This window comes from Ipomoea nil, unplaced genomic scaffold, assembly GCF_001879475.1.
Source record: "Ipomoea nil cultivar Tokyo-kokei standard unplaced genomic scaffold, Asagao_1.1 scaffold1900, whole genome shotgun sequence".
Classification (NCBI taxonomy): Eukaryota; Viridiplantae; Streptophyta; class Magnoliopsida; order Solanales; family Convolvulaceae; genus Ipomoea; species Ipomoea nil.
The window spans coordinates 1,102,461-1,121,044 of record NW_017618328.1 but is presented as its reverse complement, the minus strand read 5'-3'; the positions used below and the strand labels follow the sequence as shown (position 1 = coordinate 1,121,044).

Sequence of the window (18,584 nt, the reverse complement as noted above, 5' to 3'; positions counted from 1 at the left end):
AGATGACTACTCTTGGGCTGCGGTCCACTGTTTGGTTGCGATCAAACATTATGATGAGCTGCGGTTCATCGATCGGTTGCGATCGACCCCTTCGTATTGCGATACGAGGCAGGGTGCTGCGGGGCCGTGTCAGAGCTATATGCGCTGACCCTCATGTATGGCCATGCGATTGGTCCTGTGGCGCCACCAAAGTGTGCTTGTGTGTGATGAGATACGAATTGGAATGATGATATGAATGAGATGAAGTGAATCTGTGACCATAAGATATATGCTAGTATCTTTATATACTAGATTATAACTGTTGAATGTGCTTATCCCTATCTGTCGAGTCTATTCCTGGTTTTAAAACTAGTGTCTCTTAAGTATATATCTTCCTGCTTCAAAATGGTTTACGTATATCTATATATATCTATCTATAATGTATTTCAACGCGTTGGAGTGGGTTGCCAGCATCTCTCGCTGAACAGATATATTTGGCTTTCAGGCACAGATGAGTAGACACTGGAGCGCGCTAGAGATTCAGAGCGTAGAGTAGATAGTTTCCCTTTTGGCCTGCGTGCCATGCCTATGTATGATCATTATTGAGGATATTAGTTATTAGCCTGTGCGCCTGAGTTCTCTAGCTCAGGTGTGGCATAGCACCCCGTACTATTATGTTATGTTTTGGGATTTAATGAGAATTTACCTTTATTATATTAGTCTCAAAAGTTTTAAAAAATTTCGGGGTGTTACATCATCTCTTCAGCGGCTCTTATTATTTATCTGTTTATTGCTTATTTGTTTGATCTCACGGGGTGTTAAGTGTTACAGAATGGATCGAACCAAAGTTCTTCCCCAGTTGACTGGCGACAACTACGCCTATTGGAAGGCTCGCACTCGTACGCACTTAAAAGCTCAAGGTGAAGCTGTGTGGCAGTCTGTGGTGTCAAGTTGGACAAATCCCACCAAACCCAGTTCCAGCACTGACGGAACAGAAGTAGCTAAACCTGAGACTGAGTGGACTCAAACAGAGATAACTAACGCTGGAAACAATGATAAGGCTTTAGACACAATTTATTCTTTTATGCATGAAAGTCAGTTTTCAATTGTTGCAGGTATTCCTTCAGCTAAAGGTGCTTGGGAAGCTCTAGAGTCAACTTACGAAGGAACTACATCGGTGAAACAATCTAAGCTGCAACTGGTCCAGTCAGACTTCGAATGAATGAGGATGAGAAAATCATCGACTTTTACACACGCGTACAGGAACTGGCGAATCGTGGAATGGTCCTTGGTGAACCATTCTGGCAAGCAAAGCTTGTTAAGAAAATACTGAGATCCTTACCCCCGAGGTTCAGAATGAAAGTCACAGCTATTCAGGAACACGACGATTGGGAGAACAAAACTGTTACTCAATTAATGGGAAATCTTAGAACCTATGAAATGGAAATTTTAACTGATGACACAAAAACGAAAAAAAACAAAAAAAAATATATCTTTTGCCACTGAAGAAAATAATGTTGTATCTGATACAGACGAAACTAATGATGATACAGTTGTCTTTTTGACTAAACAGTTTTCTAAAATTTTGAAACAGGTATCCAAAAATTCACTCAACAAAAATCCACAAAGAGGAGCAACATCGTCCAAAGCTGGTCCTAGGACAGGTGCATCAAACTTCAAACAGTCTGTCTCATGTCCAGGACAGTCTAAAGAAAAACCCAACAATAAAGGAATCAAGTGTTATGAGTGTGAAGGCTTTGGACATGTACAAGCTGAGTGTGCTACCTACCTTCGGCGCAAAAAAATCTATGTCAGCCATTACCTGGAGTGATGATGAGCCTGACATTGAAACAACTGGATCGGATGTCGAAGAAATCTCGGGTAACTTTGTTGCATTTACGGCACGTGTTACTGGCTGTTCAGAATCCGTTGAAGAAGCTGACTCAGAGGGTGGTGAATATGTCTCCGCAGAAGACTTGGAACTAAATACTTTATCTTTTGAAGCTGAGTTTAATAAGTTGTATCCCAAATGGGAAGCCCTACGAAAAGTAAACTGCAAATTAGCTAGTGAGATAGAGATTGTAACCAATGCTAGTAAAGTATATAAAATTCAAGTAGCAGATATGAATGTTCTACTTAAAGAAGCAGCTGACCGAGAAGAAAAACTACAAAACAAAGTACAAACTGGCAATGTACTACTGAAGGAGGCAGCCGACCGAGAAGAAAAACTCCAGCAAGAAGTACAGACCCTGAAACAGGAGCTCAGCACCTACAAACGACAAATCCAAATGATGGATACCACTTCAACACTTGATAAGATTCTTGATTCCGGCAGGAAATCTTCTGCAAAATTTGGTTTGGGCTTCACTGGAAGTAACTCCAAAGATAAGACAGTATTTGTCAAAGCATCTGGACCTGATCCAGAGGACATCCCTGAATCCAGCACAAAGAAACACTTCTATGGTAAAGTAAGCGCAGATAAGCTCCATTATAAACTATATAACCCTGTTTGCCACTATTGCAGGTTACGAGGTCATACCAAACCTGAATGCTACTACTTCTACAAGGATCAAAGAATCGAGAAGTTCAGGCACAAGAACATACAACCATTCACAAAACAAATTTGGGTTAAAAAGACTGACTATATATCGTTTGTTTCTTTTCACTCTAAAAGTACAGGAAGAGAAGAGAAATGGTACTTTGACAGCGGGTGTTCCCGTCACATGATAGGAAACATCAAATTCCTGAACAACGTAAATACCAGCAAAGGTGAAGTTACTTTTGGAGACGGTGTCAAAGGTCAGGTGACTGGTGTAGGCACCCTAAATGTAGCTGGTTTGCCAAAGCTGGACAAAGTATTGCTTGTCCGTGGTCTTCACGCAAATCTTATCAGCATAAGTCAATTATGCGACCAAAATTGGAACGTGTGCTTCACTAAAAATAGCTGCAGTGTGATGGACAAAACAAACCAATGTGTTATGGAAGGTAAAAGATCAACTGATAATTGCTATATTCTAACAAATAATATGTTCTGTTGCAGGTCCAGCATAAATGAAGCTGAGCTATGGCATAAAAAATTAGGGCATCTAAGTTATAGACTTCTTGATAAACTAGTAAAGACAGAAAGTATTCGTGACTTACCTAAAATGAAAATTGACAAATTTGCAAGTGAGGGTTGCAGGTAAGAATTACAAGCAATTTTTCTAATTTTAATTATATTAACCATTTTTTTGCTAATAAAGTTTGCTAATGTCTTAGGTTACTTATTTTTTTCTAGACTGTTTAATCTATAGGATCTCAAATCTCTTCTCCTTTCAAAAGTTTCCCTATCCTTTTAAAATTCTTGTACCCAAAATTGTTACAAACTTTCATCCATTCTAAAACTTTTTTCCTTATTTAAATACAAAAAAAAAAAAAAAAAAAAAAAAAAAAAAAAAAAAAAAAGAGAAAAAGGAAAAAGAGTTATTGAAATTTTTCCCCAAAATTGCATCACCGCATCTTGGTATCGCCCCTTGACGCCTCCTTCACAGTCCACATCTTCGACCGGCCAACAGCTTCAACCGATTAGAGTCACCACCACTGCTGCAACCTTGTCGCCGGACATACTGAAATTCGGTTCGCCACCGCCGCTGTCTAGCCCATTACTTCCCAGCCGATAGCAGCAATGGCATCTGCAAGCCGCCATCATCGGAGATGCAGCAGATCACGAAGTTACTGACGCCCACCTGCTGCCACCTTCACCTGTCTAGCCATTCATCAACGCCATTGCCTGCAGTCACCATCCGTCACCGCCGACAATCAAAAGCAAAACGGACATGAATTTTTCATATTGTTATTAAGAGTATCAGTAACAAGACAATTGAGGTAGTTGATACAGAACATGACGGGAAGATTGATATGGAGAAGGAAGAAGACTTTGACGAAGAACAATTTCTCAGTACTTTGAAGGCTTCAAACACTCAGGAAGTTGGTACACACTCTAACTCTCCTTCTTTAATTGGTATTACCTCAATACCCAAGTTTGAGAATCCTAATGTGTTACAATTTTTTACTGGCAATTTTCTTTCGCAGTCTTCGTATGCCATTTATGTTTTTTTTACTCTGTTTTTTAAATGTGCCTAAGATGAATTTTGTCTTTTATTTTATGTGAGTGACTTTAAAATTGAACATGAATTATCCATTCCAACTTCTATATATGTGTGTACCTCTGAATTTATTCACACATCAGGTACATTTGATCATTCTGGATTCTTTCTCTTTACTTGTTCGTTTAATTTTTATCTTTAAAGTGTACGTTTAATTTGCCTGGGTTACTCTTTAAAGTGTTCGTTTAATTTGCATGGATTAAAGTGTTCCTTTTTTGTTCGTTTAATTTGGTGCAATTTGATTAATGTGCTTATTCTCTTGTGTTACTTTATGTTTATGTGATTGTGTTTTGTTTGGTCCGGTCATGACCATATTTGTGTTTATTTATGTGTTTCCCGCGCTATCCGTGCCTAACTTGTTTATTTGTGTGTTTTCCGTGATATCTGGTCTGAATCTGTGCCTAAATTTGGTTTTTATGTGTCTATGTCTGAATTTGATTTATTTTGAATCTTTGGCCTGCTTTACATGAATGTGCTTACTGTTTTATTTGCTAATCTGTTTGACTCGAATTGAAAATTGAAAATTCCTGAATTTTTTCTTTCTTATGTGTTTTGTTGAGTTGTTTGCAAGTTGCGTGTGCATGGCTCTAGGGCTCTCGTTTTTTTTAAAATCTTCTACAGGTTCAAACAAAGCAAATAACTTATTATGGAGTCCCAATTACAGCTTCAAGCTAATGTGAAATTTTTGGCAAAGGAAACAATCACGATGTACATTTTGAGAGGGAGTTCTTCTTAATCTCTTATGAACAAATTCAATTTGTGTATTTATTGGGTATTTTCGGTTATATTAGTTTTCTTGGGTATATATGGATTCTCTTACTGGACTCTATTAGTTTTTGGATTATCTCGTTGGGTTATCGTTTTAGTTGGCTCATTATAATCTATGGGATCTCACTCTATAATCATCACCTTATTTGGATTATTCTTGGATTATCTACTTGATGAGATTATTTATGAGGAATATGATTGATGGGATTGCTTATAAGGCTTTATCCTCTTGGTGTATGATACTGATCAATATGATGCAAGATTGGATATGAGGGAAAATGATAAACTAAGCCAGCAAGTCAGTATGAGGGTTGATATTGACGCTACTACTAATGAAACGGATGATGCTGGCGACGACTCAGTTTCGGGCACCCCATCTGCACGGTAAAACTAATCCACTATTATGATGTTCACCTTCCTTTGTCATTTATTTGGCAAAAATGGGGAGTATTTGGAGTAAGGGAGAGTATTTGTCCATGGCATATTTTTGGAAGTTTCTGTTAACTTTTATGGAAATAATGGGATTATTATGTTAGGGGGAGTAGTAGTTCATTATTATGTTAGGGGGAATAGTAGTTCTTTTGGTGCACTCACATGAACAAGTTGAATTATGATATGGTCTGCTGCGTATTTGATCCTACTGTGTGTGATCCACGGCTTGAAGATTTTTAATCAGGTACTCTATTCACAAATGATCCAAAAAGGAATTAAGTTTATGTTTTGCTGCTATTTTTCCTTTTGTCTTGTTCAGTACTTATACAAAGGGCTATTAATAAAAACTAAATTGATTCTCAAACTTTTGCCCAAAGTATTTGATACTTGAGTTTTACCAAATAAAATGCCAAAGGGGGAGATTGTAAGTGTAAAATTATTTACACGGTAAAACCTTATTGGCTATTTTATTTTGTAAGTGATTTTATTAGTTTTAATTAAATAGTTAATTAGAGTTGTTAGAATTATTTTGGACCATGTGATGTCAAAGTGAGTGGACAGTATACAATGGTATATGAATTCAGCGCATGAAGCTTTCAAAGAGACAAAAAAGGTGTGGCTATGAATTATTCGAACAAAATAAAAGGCTATGATTAAGGATCACAAATGAGGCTCAACATCTACTATTTAAGGAAGCTGTTCGAAAGATGAAGATTGTCAATTTTAGAGATCAATATTCCGAGAGCATAGTTTATTACAAAGCTTCCTGATTTAATCTGATATGTTATTTAATTATTAAGAATATTCTATCTGTAATTCATGATCTGTACGTGGTACTACTGAAGCATCTTGTGAAGATTGTTCAGGCATTTGTGTGTCAGTCCTGGATAGGTGTTAGAAAGAGTGGTAGTGGTAAAGGCTAGAGGCCATTTGTATTTACCTCTTGTAATACTCCTTTTGGTGAACATCTATAGTGGATTGGGCAGACGTGGAGTGCCCCGCAGACGTAGGAGAAGGAGCTCCGAACTGCGTAACAATTTCTTTGTGTTTTTACTTTCGTTTATGTTTTCTGTCTTCATTATTTATATTTGTTTAAACAAGATTAATTGATGAACACAACTGGTGCTTAACTTAAATACAAGTAAAAATACATTATTTTTTTATTTCAAGATTCACGGTGCAATTTCAGGTTTCATAAGAATTATACCCCTGGACAATTAAGAGTTTTAATTGTTGTTACAGGGTTGAACTATGGTCCAATGGGGATCTGAATGCTCTCTTCCGAGGTAAGGCAATGTATTGGTATGTAGTGAAGTGATCGGTGAACAAGGAGAAAACTAAGGAAAAAAGCATGAGGTCACATTGAATTGGGATTTTAGGATTTTTATTTGGATTTTTAATTACAGAAAAAATGATGAGGATGAGGAAGGACAATAATACTCTTATTATTTTAAGAATCTGGCGTGTTTTAATTTTTTCGGTGACCAGAGTGATTAACTTTAGTGGTAAAATAATAGTTGTGGGATGAGTTTTGGTAAGAATTAAACATGTGGAGAAGATTGCAAATACCTAAAATTGAAGATAAGCATGGCAAGATAATGAAATTGAGGAATTGAAATGGAAATGTTTACCAATTTTCAATCAAAAGTAGATTACAATCATCAAATTGGGGAAGAATTAGCTCTAGATCCAAGGTGTTGTCAAGGCCTCCAACCTAAATCTTCCTTCTTTTTCTTGAATTGAGAGCTAAAAATATCTAGAAAGATAAATAAAATCTGTAAAAATGAATCAAGACTAAGATTACAACTGAAAAATCTAGATTTAAAGGAAGTTTCCGCGCCCAAAATTCTTCGTGCCCCTGGCCACGCCCATTGCCACGATCGTGGTCGGTGCCACTTACTCCCCAAGGCGCTCGAGCTCGACACGAACATGACGATCCGCATGGCAGTGTCTGATGTTTGGCCATGCCATCCGCCATGATCGTGGTGCAGGATCTACGTACTGTACATGCCCTCCTTCCGCACTCTCCCAAAGTTGCACCGTCTCAAACCCCTATGCCACTCATTTTTCCCAAGGGTCATTCCACGCACTATAATGCACATGATATAGGACTTTACAATGCATAAACAACATTTCATATCTTATTCTTCATAAATCAACACAAGTGATCTGAAATAAGCATAAAATGTCCCCAAAATGACCCTTAAAAGTACCATCTTTTGCACTTATCACACTGCGAATCTTTTTGTAACAATATCTTACCCTTCTTTTAAAAAGAGTAGCGAAAGTCATTCTCCTGTGCTCTTTTTTGTACGAGTGCACGTTCTTGTTCTCCGATCTACACACAACATTTATCTCCAATAATGTTTAACCGCCTGTCTCGCTTTCATTTACGGAAATTACAATTGGTTGTTGTAGACTGTCCATTCTTGCTTTCACATTAACGTTAGTTTCTCCGATCCCTAGTTACGTTTTAGTTTCTCCCTAGTTACAATGTTTGATGTAGTTAAAGCATCCACACAAGAGGTTAATAAGGGGTTAATGTCAGATGAATAAACTTGGATGGAGATATTAAAAGATGTGGAGTGGGGTTATTTGAGGGAAGAATCCTCCTGCAAATATAGAAATAATGTCAGAAGAAAAAAAAAAAAAAAAAAAAAAAAAAAAAAAAAAAGCAACACAGGCAAACGTTGTTGCGCACAGCCTGTGGCCACACGGGCGCGTGCAGTGCACGCGCCCGTGTACGCGTCAGGCGCGATGGCTTCATTATTTTATTTTATTTTATTTTTTCAATTTCGGTTTTCTCTTTTTCTTTATCTTTTTTTCTCTCTCCTCCCACTTTCTCTTTCCTAATCACTCTTACATTATCCCCAATTCTCCCCAACTAATGCAGATGCTCTTAGTGGCTTGACCCAACAATAATGAATGAAAGGATGTGAGTACGTAATAATACCATAAAGTTTTCATTAGAGACAAGAAACGCGAGTTGACGATAAAGACGTTTCATTTGCCGCCGACGCCGAAAGTAATAATCCACGCGAGCTGTTGAACTTTATGACTATATGTTAAGGTTGAAAAATCCACGAGTTTTTTATTTTTTTAAAAAACTTGATACCAGCTTTGCGGGACGATTTCTAAACCCAATGGACCCCGACCCTAGAGTTTCTGTGCACAATGGATCCAATCGAGACGTTTCAACATTCTTTGTGTTTTTTTTCTCACATATGCTTCGAAGTTTAATCACACTGCCACCTCCCGTCATGACTTTTAAGTCAGGTGATGAACCAACTACGCTAAGATTGACGTGGCGCACTTTTTGAATAATAACATAATATAATAACCGCAATTACAAAAAGAAAGTGTTAAATGCACTACAAAAAACTGGACATTTAGAACACACATTTAGCGGCGGTTGTAAATAACCGCCGCTAAATATTTATTTAGTGGCAGTTGCAACAAACGCTACTATTTTTACTATGTTTAGTAGCAAATGTCAAGCCACTCATCTCCGCCAAGCCAAGTTCCGACTCACCACTCTCTCCCTTTCCAAGATTCCTCCCCGCCAGACCAAGTTTCTTTCGAATCTTCTAACCACGCTGCCTTACTCCTCTGCGACCCCCTCCAACTCTTATTAATTTATGCAGAAGCAGCCTCTTCGCCTGAAGCTAAGTACGTACTGAAACACCTTCCAACTCTCGGACACCCTTCTCTAGATCTTCTCACCTAATTCTCTTCTGCTAGCCGCTCTCATCCAAATCTCTGTTGGTTTATGAGATATAAAGAAGTAATAGCCATTGAGTCATTCATTTAAAGGAAGAAGAGGGGATGGAGAGCGATGAAGGCTTCAAGACCTAGCGAGAATGGCGAAAATGGAGAAAAATTTACGGATGGCGTCAATGAGCAAGAAGAACACTCAACGGTTACAGCTCAATAACTTAAGTCATCGATACTTCACTCGTAACACTTCCTCCAAGTAAGATTTCATCAAGGTCCTCTTTTCTCTATACTCTGTATGCGTTTTCATTTAGCTTCCATACAATTGGTTATGATTTTTCAATATTAGGAAAAAAAAATTATGTATAGTCTCTTCTTGTCATTTGAATCTGTGTACTGCTCTGTAATGTTAATTGATGAATTTGTGTACTGCTCTGTAAATTTCATTTTTTGTGGCACTACGTGTTTCCACTTCAATGCTCACCAACTGTTTGATAGTAGTTCAGACAGAATGTGCATAAAGAAAAAAAAAATGGAATAAATGGATGATGTTCCTTCTGCTTGAAGAAAATGGATTCAACTGTTATATTGTTTAGATTTTGTGTTTTCACCTGTGAGAGAGAGGGAGACATTGACACACAATATGACCAGATATAGCATGTGTCTCCATCCTTTTCTTTTCCCTGAGTATTGCCCCCATCTAGATAGTATTCTTTTTAGTTGAAACACAGCCCACAGGACCAGCTCGTTCTAAAGTTATACTGAACATATTATGAAAATGTTCTGTACATCTGAAGTAAAAACTTACTTTTTGCCCAGGTGGAGTTTGCTTACAAACTTGACAGTCTTGGATTTAATGTTAAGGTGTTGCGATTTACCATCTTCCTGTATATACATTGGTGATCTGTTTTGTTCCTGTTATGTTGACTTTGTTAACTTCAAGCTTTTTGAACTTTGATATTATATTGGTTTTCATATTTTACGTGCTTAAGTTGTAGGAATCAGTTATTATATTTTCTTTCCTTAGAATTAGAAGTTTATAGATGTTTAAGCTGTGTGTGTGTATTTGTTTATTTTCAGGCTGGGTATTAAGGGAGCACTTTCAAGCTTTGGGTTCCTTTTCCTAGACAAGATGCAGATAGAAAGTAAGATCAGACATGTCCATTCCATTTGCCTATCGTTTGCTTTGCTTTCTTTTATCTTTTATATTGCATAATGTAAACGGCATGTCTGATGGTCATGCACTGTTTTTTAATTATTGGGCATTGCTCTATTCGATCTGCCTCCAACGCATCATATACAATTGGGTCTTGCCCTCAATTTCTCAGTGTTTCATTATGAGGTTCTTAATTCATGCGACAAGGCATGTGATATGGCAAAACGGGTATGTTTATGCTCTTCCTAACTACACAGATTAGCAAGTGAGATCTACTTTGCCTGTATTTATCTGTTTGTATTGGCTTAATATCTAGAAGGGTGTTATTCTTCTTGTTATTGATGTCCTGATGCTTTATACTAATTGTATAGGCATTTGAAGATGCCGTAGTTGAGCTGCACACTGCAGTGAGTGAAGAATATTACAAGGATTGCACTATGCTAATGCAACTTCTACAAGACAATCTCACTCTTTGGAGTTCATCATATCTGCAGGTTAGTGTCTAGTATTAGTAATTATATCACAAAATTAAAGCTAATTCAATTTGATTTAAGTTTTATATATTGTCCCAAATTCGTATCAATAGCCACCAATATATTAACACATCAACTCTTTGAGGAAAAGTTTTATATATTAGTATCTTTATTTATCCATGAGCAAAAGTTAGTAGGAATTTATGTTAATTGAACTGGTTTATATTGCGGCTTTACTCATTTTTATCAATGCCTCTGCAAAACCAGGTTCGGAAAACGAGTTGAACTTAATGTAGAATGATCCAGTAATCAATGAAATCTCAGAAGATGATATTAATTATCTAAGTGATCAGACTCATCTGCTGAGGTATTTCATTTGTCTTAAGAAGGCTTGTTTTCTGTAATCATTTGAAAAAATTGAGATGATGATATTGTTTGTTGGTTATACAGGAAGACTAGCAAAATATTGCTCAGTTGAAGGAAATGTTATATGAGCTGTTCAAATGAAAAGGAAAACAAAGACATTAGCTCTGGCCGTACCTGGACGGTGCTATACATCCAGGTAGCATTTCAATCAGTACATACCACCATTGCCCTGCTCTCCAAGCTCCTGAGTTATCTGAGTGCCCTGCTCTCCAAGCTCCTGAGTTATCTGAGTTGCCGAAGATTCAAAATGTCACCAGAAATTCCTCAGGGAATGCTGTGCAAGATATCATTAAAAACTTTGGGTTACCACAAACTGCACAACAGGAAGAAAATAGGGCCCACCCTCAATCGAGGTCAAGCAGAATATTTCATGGACCAACGGAGTCCTTGGTTGCTAGCCTTCATAGAGGTTTACAGATTTACCATCAAATTTCTGTATCAACGACATTATTCTTTTTCTTTGCATATTAATTGACTATTAACATTGACTATCAACGACATTATTCTTTTTCTTTGCATATTATGAATGACAAATATTTATTACAATTGATTTTCTTTTAAATTGAATGTATACAGAGTTTGTTTGTGATAGCAATGAAAATTAATATTTTTACAAGAATAAAAAGTAAAAATATAATAAAATTTTAATGGTTGTATAAAAATGTAACAATTATTAGATAATAAAATAATTTTAAAAATAAAATATAATTTAGCGGCGGTAATATTTAAAATAAAAAATTAATTCAAAATCGCCGCGAAATGAACTCAAAACCGCCGTTAAAAGTTAAATAAAAATAACCAAATTTCGAGGTGGTTCAAAACTGCCGCTAAATGAAGTCAAAACTGCCGGGAAATAAGTGGCAAACTAATTCCCGCGGTTGTTGAAAACCGCCGCTAAAACCTTCGCGACACACAGACACGGCTGAATAACCGCCGGGAAACGCACTAGAGGCGGTTTGTAACCGCCGCTAAACAACATAAAAACCGCCGCTAAATACCTTATTTGGTGTAGTGAGGTTCCCAATTTCCAACCAAGTCACTGGATTCACACCAGGCCCTTTTCCAAGTCTTTACGCTCGTTTAGTGGGAGGGAATTAGAATTCTGCTCTTACAAGTTTAATTTAAACATAATTTTTACGAATTTAGAATTTCATGTCTCCTCTAATATTTTCAATTTCATCTTTTTTGGAAAGAAGAAAAAAATATCATTGAGATAAAATTACCATTTCTCTTTTCTAACACAAAATTGATGTTTCATTTGTCTGCACTGCTCACCTTGCCCTTTCATCGCGTATCTTATGCTTCTTGGGTCTCTCAACACATAATGTCAGCTTTGGAACTTGCCAACACTCTTGCCCCTATCTTTTCGAACAATAATCAGTAGTCCAACACTCTCGTCCCTATCTTGCCAACACTATCGTCACTGAGGGCGTTTGGTTGATAGGAAAGTTCAAACTTTCTTTGGAATTTAAAATGTGGGAAAATTATTTTCATGTTTGGTGATAATTACAAAAATACAATCATAGTTTTTTAAAAAAATTAGATCTGGTCCATCCAATTTTTTGAGACGTAAAGTTGAGAGATAATACTCTTAATTAAGAGCAACTATCTCTATGGTTCATGTTTTTTTGCTTCTTTGAGTTAATACTTACACCAAGTGGGAGAATGTAACATTTTCCATTATGTCACCATTAAGTGGTGCAAGTTATAGGCCATTTATGTTCATTATGATGTGGTTTGAAACGGAAGTAACAGTTTCCGTTACTTAACCTATAATGATGGCACGTAGCTTATATATATGTTTGGTCCTCCCACTGCTCTTGTGATTTTGTGACTACACCATCTATATTGTCCGGAGACCAAGTGGGAGATATCGTTACTCTGCAGAAATTGCTACTATGATTATTTACAATGCAATACACAAAGGTATCAACTATGGCTGGAGTTTTGCTCGATTCCTATGCTTCCACTATGAGGTTAATCATTACAATTATTATGATTGTATAATTATTCTAACATAGTGACTACCAGTGGTTGAGTCTGATTCTGAGCAAGCTTCTGAATCATGTGCACCACAGAATCTAAGTTAGCAGCCAATGCAGAACTTTGATCAATCTCATATATCCCAGCTCTTAGTTAATGATTAGACCTCTCACCGTACCAATAAGCACTATTGGAGCAAATCTTGTCAAGCAAATTTTTGGCATCCTCGGGCTCTAGCTCCATTAAAGCACCATTTGAAGAAGAATCCGCAATGACCTTGGAGTTATCAGAAAGACCCTCATAGAAAGAAACAATCAAATCCCCAGTATACATATTATGATGAGGGCATTGTCTTTGTAGATCTTTATACCTCTTCCATGCTTCATACAAAGACTCAGAAGGCATTTGTCGAAACTGTTTGATTTATTTCTTCAACCTTGAAGGTTTTAAAGGTGGATAAAACTCTCTCATGAATTCATGGTGAAGTTGATCCCAAGTTTGGAAATGATCGGCAGGATGAGAATCAAGCCACACTTGTGCATCATATCTAAGTGAGAATGGGAATAACCTCAATCTAATGGCATTAACTGAAACCCCATTAATCTTCAAAGTCATGCAAACCCTTAGAAATTGTCTAATGTGACTCGTAGGATCTTCACTCTTCGAGCCTCCAAATTGATTATTAGAAATCAAGAAAATCATTGCTGGCTTTAATTTATTTCAAAGTTGTTCGCCTCTACTCTGGGTAGTAGATACTATCCTCTTCATCAATATCCCCCGCAACATAATCAAGCAATCTCCTCCTTTGTTGGGGACCTTCAGGTTGTGGCATTGGAGCTCGGGGCACTTGAGGTTGTGGTGGTAGTCCCGGTGGATAATAGTATCCATAGTGATAAAGAGGAGGAGGTGGATATGGATAATGGTATGGTGGTGGAGCATGAGGATGATTCCTTAACTATAATACCACTTTGAAATTAGGTATCTGACTATCAAAATTTTCAATTCTGGTGTATGACTATTCAACTGTTTCAACATTTGGCTGCTTGCACAATTTTTTTATCAACTTAAGTTGGCAAAAATGCACAAATAGCTTTTTGGTACTTTGTTTTTTTACATTTCGGCTTGGCTGGCTTTATTTTTACATTTCAATACCTATTTTTCAACTTGGGTTGGATGACAAATTAAACGAGGGACCAAATGTAGAAAAAATTGAATACTCTTGCATCAAAATTGGAAATTTTGATAGTCATAGACCTAATATAATTTGGATGGGGTGTTATAGTCAGGGTACCAAAAATGGAAAAAAACTTTAATGAAAATGAGTATTTTAAATTATGATAAGAAGTACGGAGTAATAGTAAAAAGTAGTATTATCATAGATAGTTATGAAGGAAAATAAAAATCAAATTCTGATGATCATTGATGAGTCCATAAAATTTAGTATACTTATTAATTAGATAATACTTAAAATAGTCACCCAACTATCTCATAATTCTCAATTTGATCCTTAACTACCAATTTATTCAAAATGGTCCCTCAATTATTCAAAAATTTACTAAGTTTAGTCCTCCATATAAGATTGAGGAATAAATTAAAATGAGTAAAAATTTGTATACTCAGGAACTATTTTGTGTAAATTAATAATCGATGACCAATTTAAAAATTATGACATAGGCCTTGTTTGGTAAATGGCAAGTCCACCAAAATTTGTTTGGTTACTCAACACGGTTTTGAGTCTTTTTTTTTTTCCCTCTATTCTACTCAACTTTTAAAAATTTATGAAAAAATCATGACTCTAGATAGTTTTAGGTTCCTTTTTCCAAGTCAATCCGATATGATGTGTTTCCGGATAAATGACAGGAATGTGTAGAGGGGCAAGAGAAATGACAAAAATGTGTGTTGACTTTTTTTTTTGACAAAAATATGTAAAACTCAGTTACCACTTGCGTTTTTAGAGTGGTCCCGGATGTATTTTTTTTTTCATTATTTACGTAAAACGCAAAGGTGACTTGCGTTTTTCGTATTGTATACCATAAACGCATCTGCCAAATGCGTTTTCATGTGACGTATGGAATACGTTAAACGCATTTGGGAGATGCATTTTACGTATAATCCAAAAAAATACGTAAAACGCAAGTCCGAAATGCGGACTATTTACCGGCGCTACTCCGCCGGAATTGTGTGAAAAACGCAACTTACTTTTGAATCTGGCCGAGATGTATGTCGGCCCTGGCGAATCTTCTAAGGAGCTCGTCACCCTTGCGCCTTCCTCTCTCGCGCGCCGCCGCTTGTATTAATTTATATATATATAATCCATGAAAGGGCTTCGCTTAGCTTCCTTCTGGGTTTAATTTGATTTTTCCTTTTTTATTGTTCGCCGTCAGTAGTGTAGTTCCCGGATTCGTACAATGTCCGGCCGGGATTGGATCCGATGTTGTTGGTTAGTTTCCTTCAATGTCAGAGATGTATAATCTAAAAACAAAAAGTGTTATTATTATGTATCCAGATTCAAAGATGAAATGCGGACTATTTATCGTTCTTCCGGCGACTTCGCGATCGCCGGAAACTGCCGGTACAAAAAAAATCAACAAACGCAACTTACTTTTGCGTTTACGGTATAATACGTAAAATGCAAGAGTAAGTTGCGTTTTTGTCTATACAGTATCCCCTAGAAAACGCATTTAGGTAATGCGTTTTACGTATACGAATACGTAAATGCAATCAATTCTTGCGGTTTACGGCAATACCGAAAAAAAAAAAATACGCCCCGGGACACAATCAAAAACGCAACTCCCAAAGGAGTTTTGCATATTTTTGTCAAAAAAAAAAAAGGCGACACACTTTGGGAATTTCCGTTGGTTGACCACACATTCCTGTCATTTATCCTGTGTTTCCTCATCAGATGGGCAAGGCCGCAAGGGTGAAATAGAAGTGGCGTTCAATCCCTCCTTTCCCTTTCCCTTTCAGCTGATGAGGCAAGGCCGCAAGGGTGAAATAGAAGTGGCGTTCAATCCCACCTTTCCCTTTCCCTTTCACTTATGATGTGGGATCAATACCTTTACTATTTATTAGTATTATTATTTTTTTTGTATTATTATTGTTGTCTTCATCATCATATTATTATTATTATTATTATTATTATTATTATTATTATTAAATTTTTTTTAAAAGATTATTATTATTATTATTATTATTATTATTATTATTATTATTATTATTATATTTCTTTTTACCCGGTAACCGCTAATAGTAAACATATAATCTTACCAAATATCTTTTTGCAAACCATTAATACAATTCGGTGGTCAAAACTATTAATGCTATCCGCTATCCGTTATCCACTATCGGTCAAAAACGACTCCGTATTATATAATGGTCTTTCCAATTTTATTTAGTTTTTTTTTTTCCTAACACGTATAATGAGCATACAGCGTCCATGGATAAATTTTGTTGCTAAGCATATATAGACAGTGATAAAAACTACTTGGTATTATCTAATGGTAATTCCAATTTTATTTCATTTTTTTTTCTTAACACGTTTAATGAGCATACAGCTAGCCGCCATGCTAAATTTTGTTGCTAAGCATATATAGATGGCAATTGGCTATTGCTACAATAATTTGATGACCCAATACATGCAACTTCATTCTACATATATTATTCTTTCAAACCAAAGTAAAGTCTGGTAAATTCAAACCCAACAACATGCAATAATGCTCAACCTAGGACTCACGCACACTACTGTTGTTCTTCATCGGAAAATACACGGCGGCGGCGCCAGCGTCTCCCGAAAGAGAATCGCCTTAAAACCCCTGTTGCCTGGGCGGCACTCTTCAATTTTCCATTTGCTTTTACCGTCTTCAGGCGTGTAAACCCTCAACTGCTCCCCCACTTTCATGACGAGATTTGTGTTGTTCATTACATACATAAGAGAAACGCGGTTACATATGACCACAACTATCGGAGTAAGCGTCGCCGTCTTACGCGGCGGCTTAGGTAATAACTGTTGGATACAAGCCAGTTTTGTCCATGAATTTTCCACCCCAAATTCTCTCATCTTCCAAACACTCACCTTGTCTCTTTGAAATGAAGACGCCAGGAGAAACCCCCTCGACTCACATAAGGAAATGTTTCCGCTCCTTTCGGGCTTCGGCCCGGACAGAATGGCGGCGGAATTTGTTGTCAGATTGAAAGAGACAATTTTCGATTCCCAACTGTCACGAGCCACCATTGTGCTGCTTGACCAGTTTAGCGTCCCATTGATGTGGACGCCGATGTTGGGGTAAACAATGCCGGCCCTAAGCCCATTTGGGATGTTTTCCCAGGAACCCGACCTGAAACTGTACACCAAAACATCATAGTCGTTGAAGGTCTGGGTACGACAAGCGTACACAACCTTATAGTCACAGTTTTGTTGGTCGTATCCAAACCCATACATCCCGACAGACGGCCAGCCAGGCGCGTCGTCGATTTTCTTAATTTTCCCCGTGCAAGGGTTGCACACCACCACTTTCTGGTCCATTCCACGAAAACACAGGAGCCCGTTGTGGGTTCCCAGATACCTGATGGCCGCCACTTCAGGGACCTTAAGTGATGAGTAGTTTGTAGGGTCTTGATTTTCCTCATCCAGGATGGAAAAGAGGGACAAGTGGAGCCCGTCATCGGTGGTAGCAAACGTGGCTACTTTATCCTCCTCGTCATTCTTGTGGAGATCCAGGTGGGATTTGACGAATTCCGGCAATGAGATCATAGCAAGCCACGCCTTTGAAACGCATTGGAAACGCATCAGAGGTTTCGCCGGCAACCTCGGCGGAATGTCGGAGCTTACTTTCCGACGATTAGAGGCAAGGGATAGCATCGACATAATTGGGAATAGTAAGAGGCGGCTGCGGGCCGGAAAATGATAGATTGATCAGAAGTAGTGTATAGTATGAAGTGGAATTCCTATTTATAGTGAAGAAACGTAATCCATCTTTAATGCCAATTATGGAAATTTCTCGGATTATATTACACCCTAAAATCTTTTCCAAATTGGGAACAAATAACATTTAAGTTTTTTTATTCATTTTTTTTTTCAATAGATCGAGTTGATATGATCAAAATGGATAAAATTTCTCTGAGGGGTTTACCAGCTATTACACAGGAGGGTGTGATTTACATAATTTAGGGAAATTTATAATTTATGTCCCTTACAAATATATCATAGTAAGATTTCAACTTTCAAGTTTCACTTATCGTTCAAAAAAAAAAAAAAAAAAAAAGAAGATAAAGTTAGCGTTACCTTCACCCACCTACCTACCCATTGCTACCATCACTATTTTCTATATTCCTCTAATATAATCATACTCTTTTTACGCACCATGACGCGTTTATTTATTGCTAATACTATACCACCGACCTATTTAATCCATCCCCAACTATCAGTGCTCCACAACTGTCTACTTACCCTTTACAATATATGCATCTATTGCATTCATATTTCTTATACTTGTTTTACTATTATTTATA

General features: G+C 37.1%; 2 protein-coding genes across 5 annotated transcripts; one reads left to right on the top strand and one right to left on the bottom strand.

Annotated features, from left to right (window-relative positions):
• The first annotated feature begins 8,847 nt into the window (after positions 1–8,847).
• Positions 8,848–11,603, top strand: LOC109193682 (14-3-3-like protein B). Of its 4 annotated transcripts, XR_002056314.1 has the most exons (7): positions 8,848–9,297; positions 9,858–9,902; positions 10,119–10,183; positions 10,367–10,422; positions 10,566–10,688; positions 10,935–11,034; positions 11,118–11,603. XR_002056314.1 is itself a non-coding variant. In XM_019344535.1 (6 exons), exons 1-6 carry the CDS (start codon positions 9,185–9,187, stop codon positions 10,950–10,952), a joined length of 420 nt encoding a protein of 139 aa, XP_019200080.1. In that variant the 5' UTR covers positions 8,848–9,184; the 3' UTR covers positions 10,953–11,111. The 4 variants fall into 4 exon arrangements, 1 of the variants encoding a protein (XP_019200080.1); XR_002056312.1 differs by lacking the exon at positions 9,858–9,902; XM_019344535.1 differs by lacking the exon at positions 11,118–11,603 and having other exon boundaries at positions 10,935–11,111.
• A 5,224-nt stretch (positions 11,604–16,827) lies between these two features.
• Positions 16,828–17,940, bottom strand: LOC109193666 (F-box/kelch-repeat protein At3g23880-like). Its single transcript, XM_019344519.1, has one exon. The coding sequence runs from the start codon at positions 17,938–17,940 to the stop codon at positions 16,828–16,830; it is 1,113 nt and encodes a 370-aa protein (XP_019200064.1).
• Between the last annotated feature and the right edge of the window lie 644 nt (positions 17,941–18,584).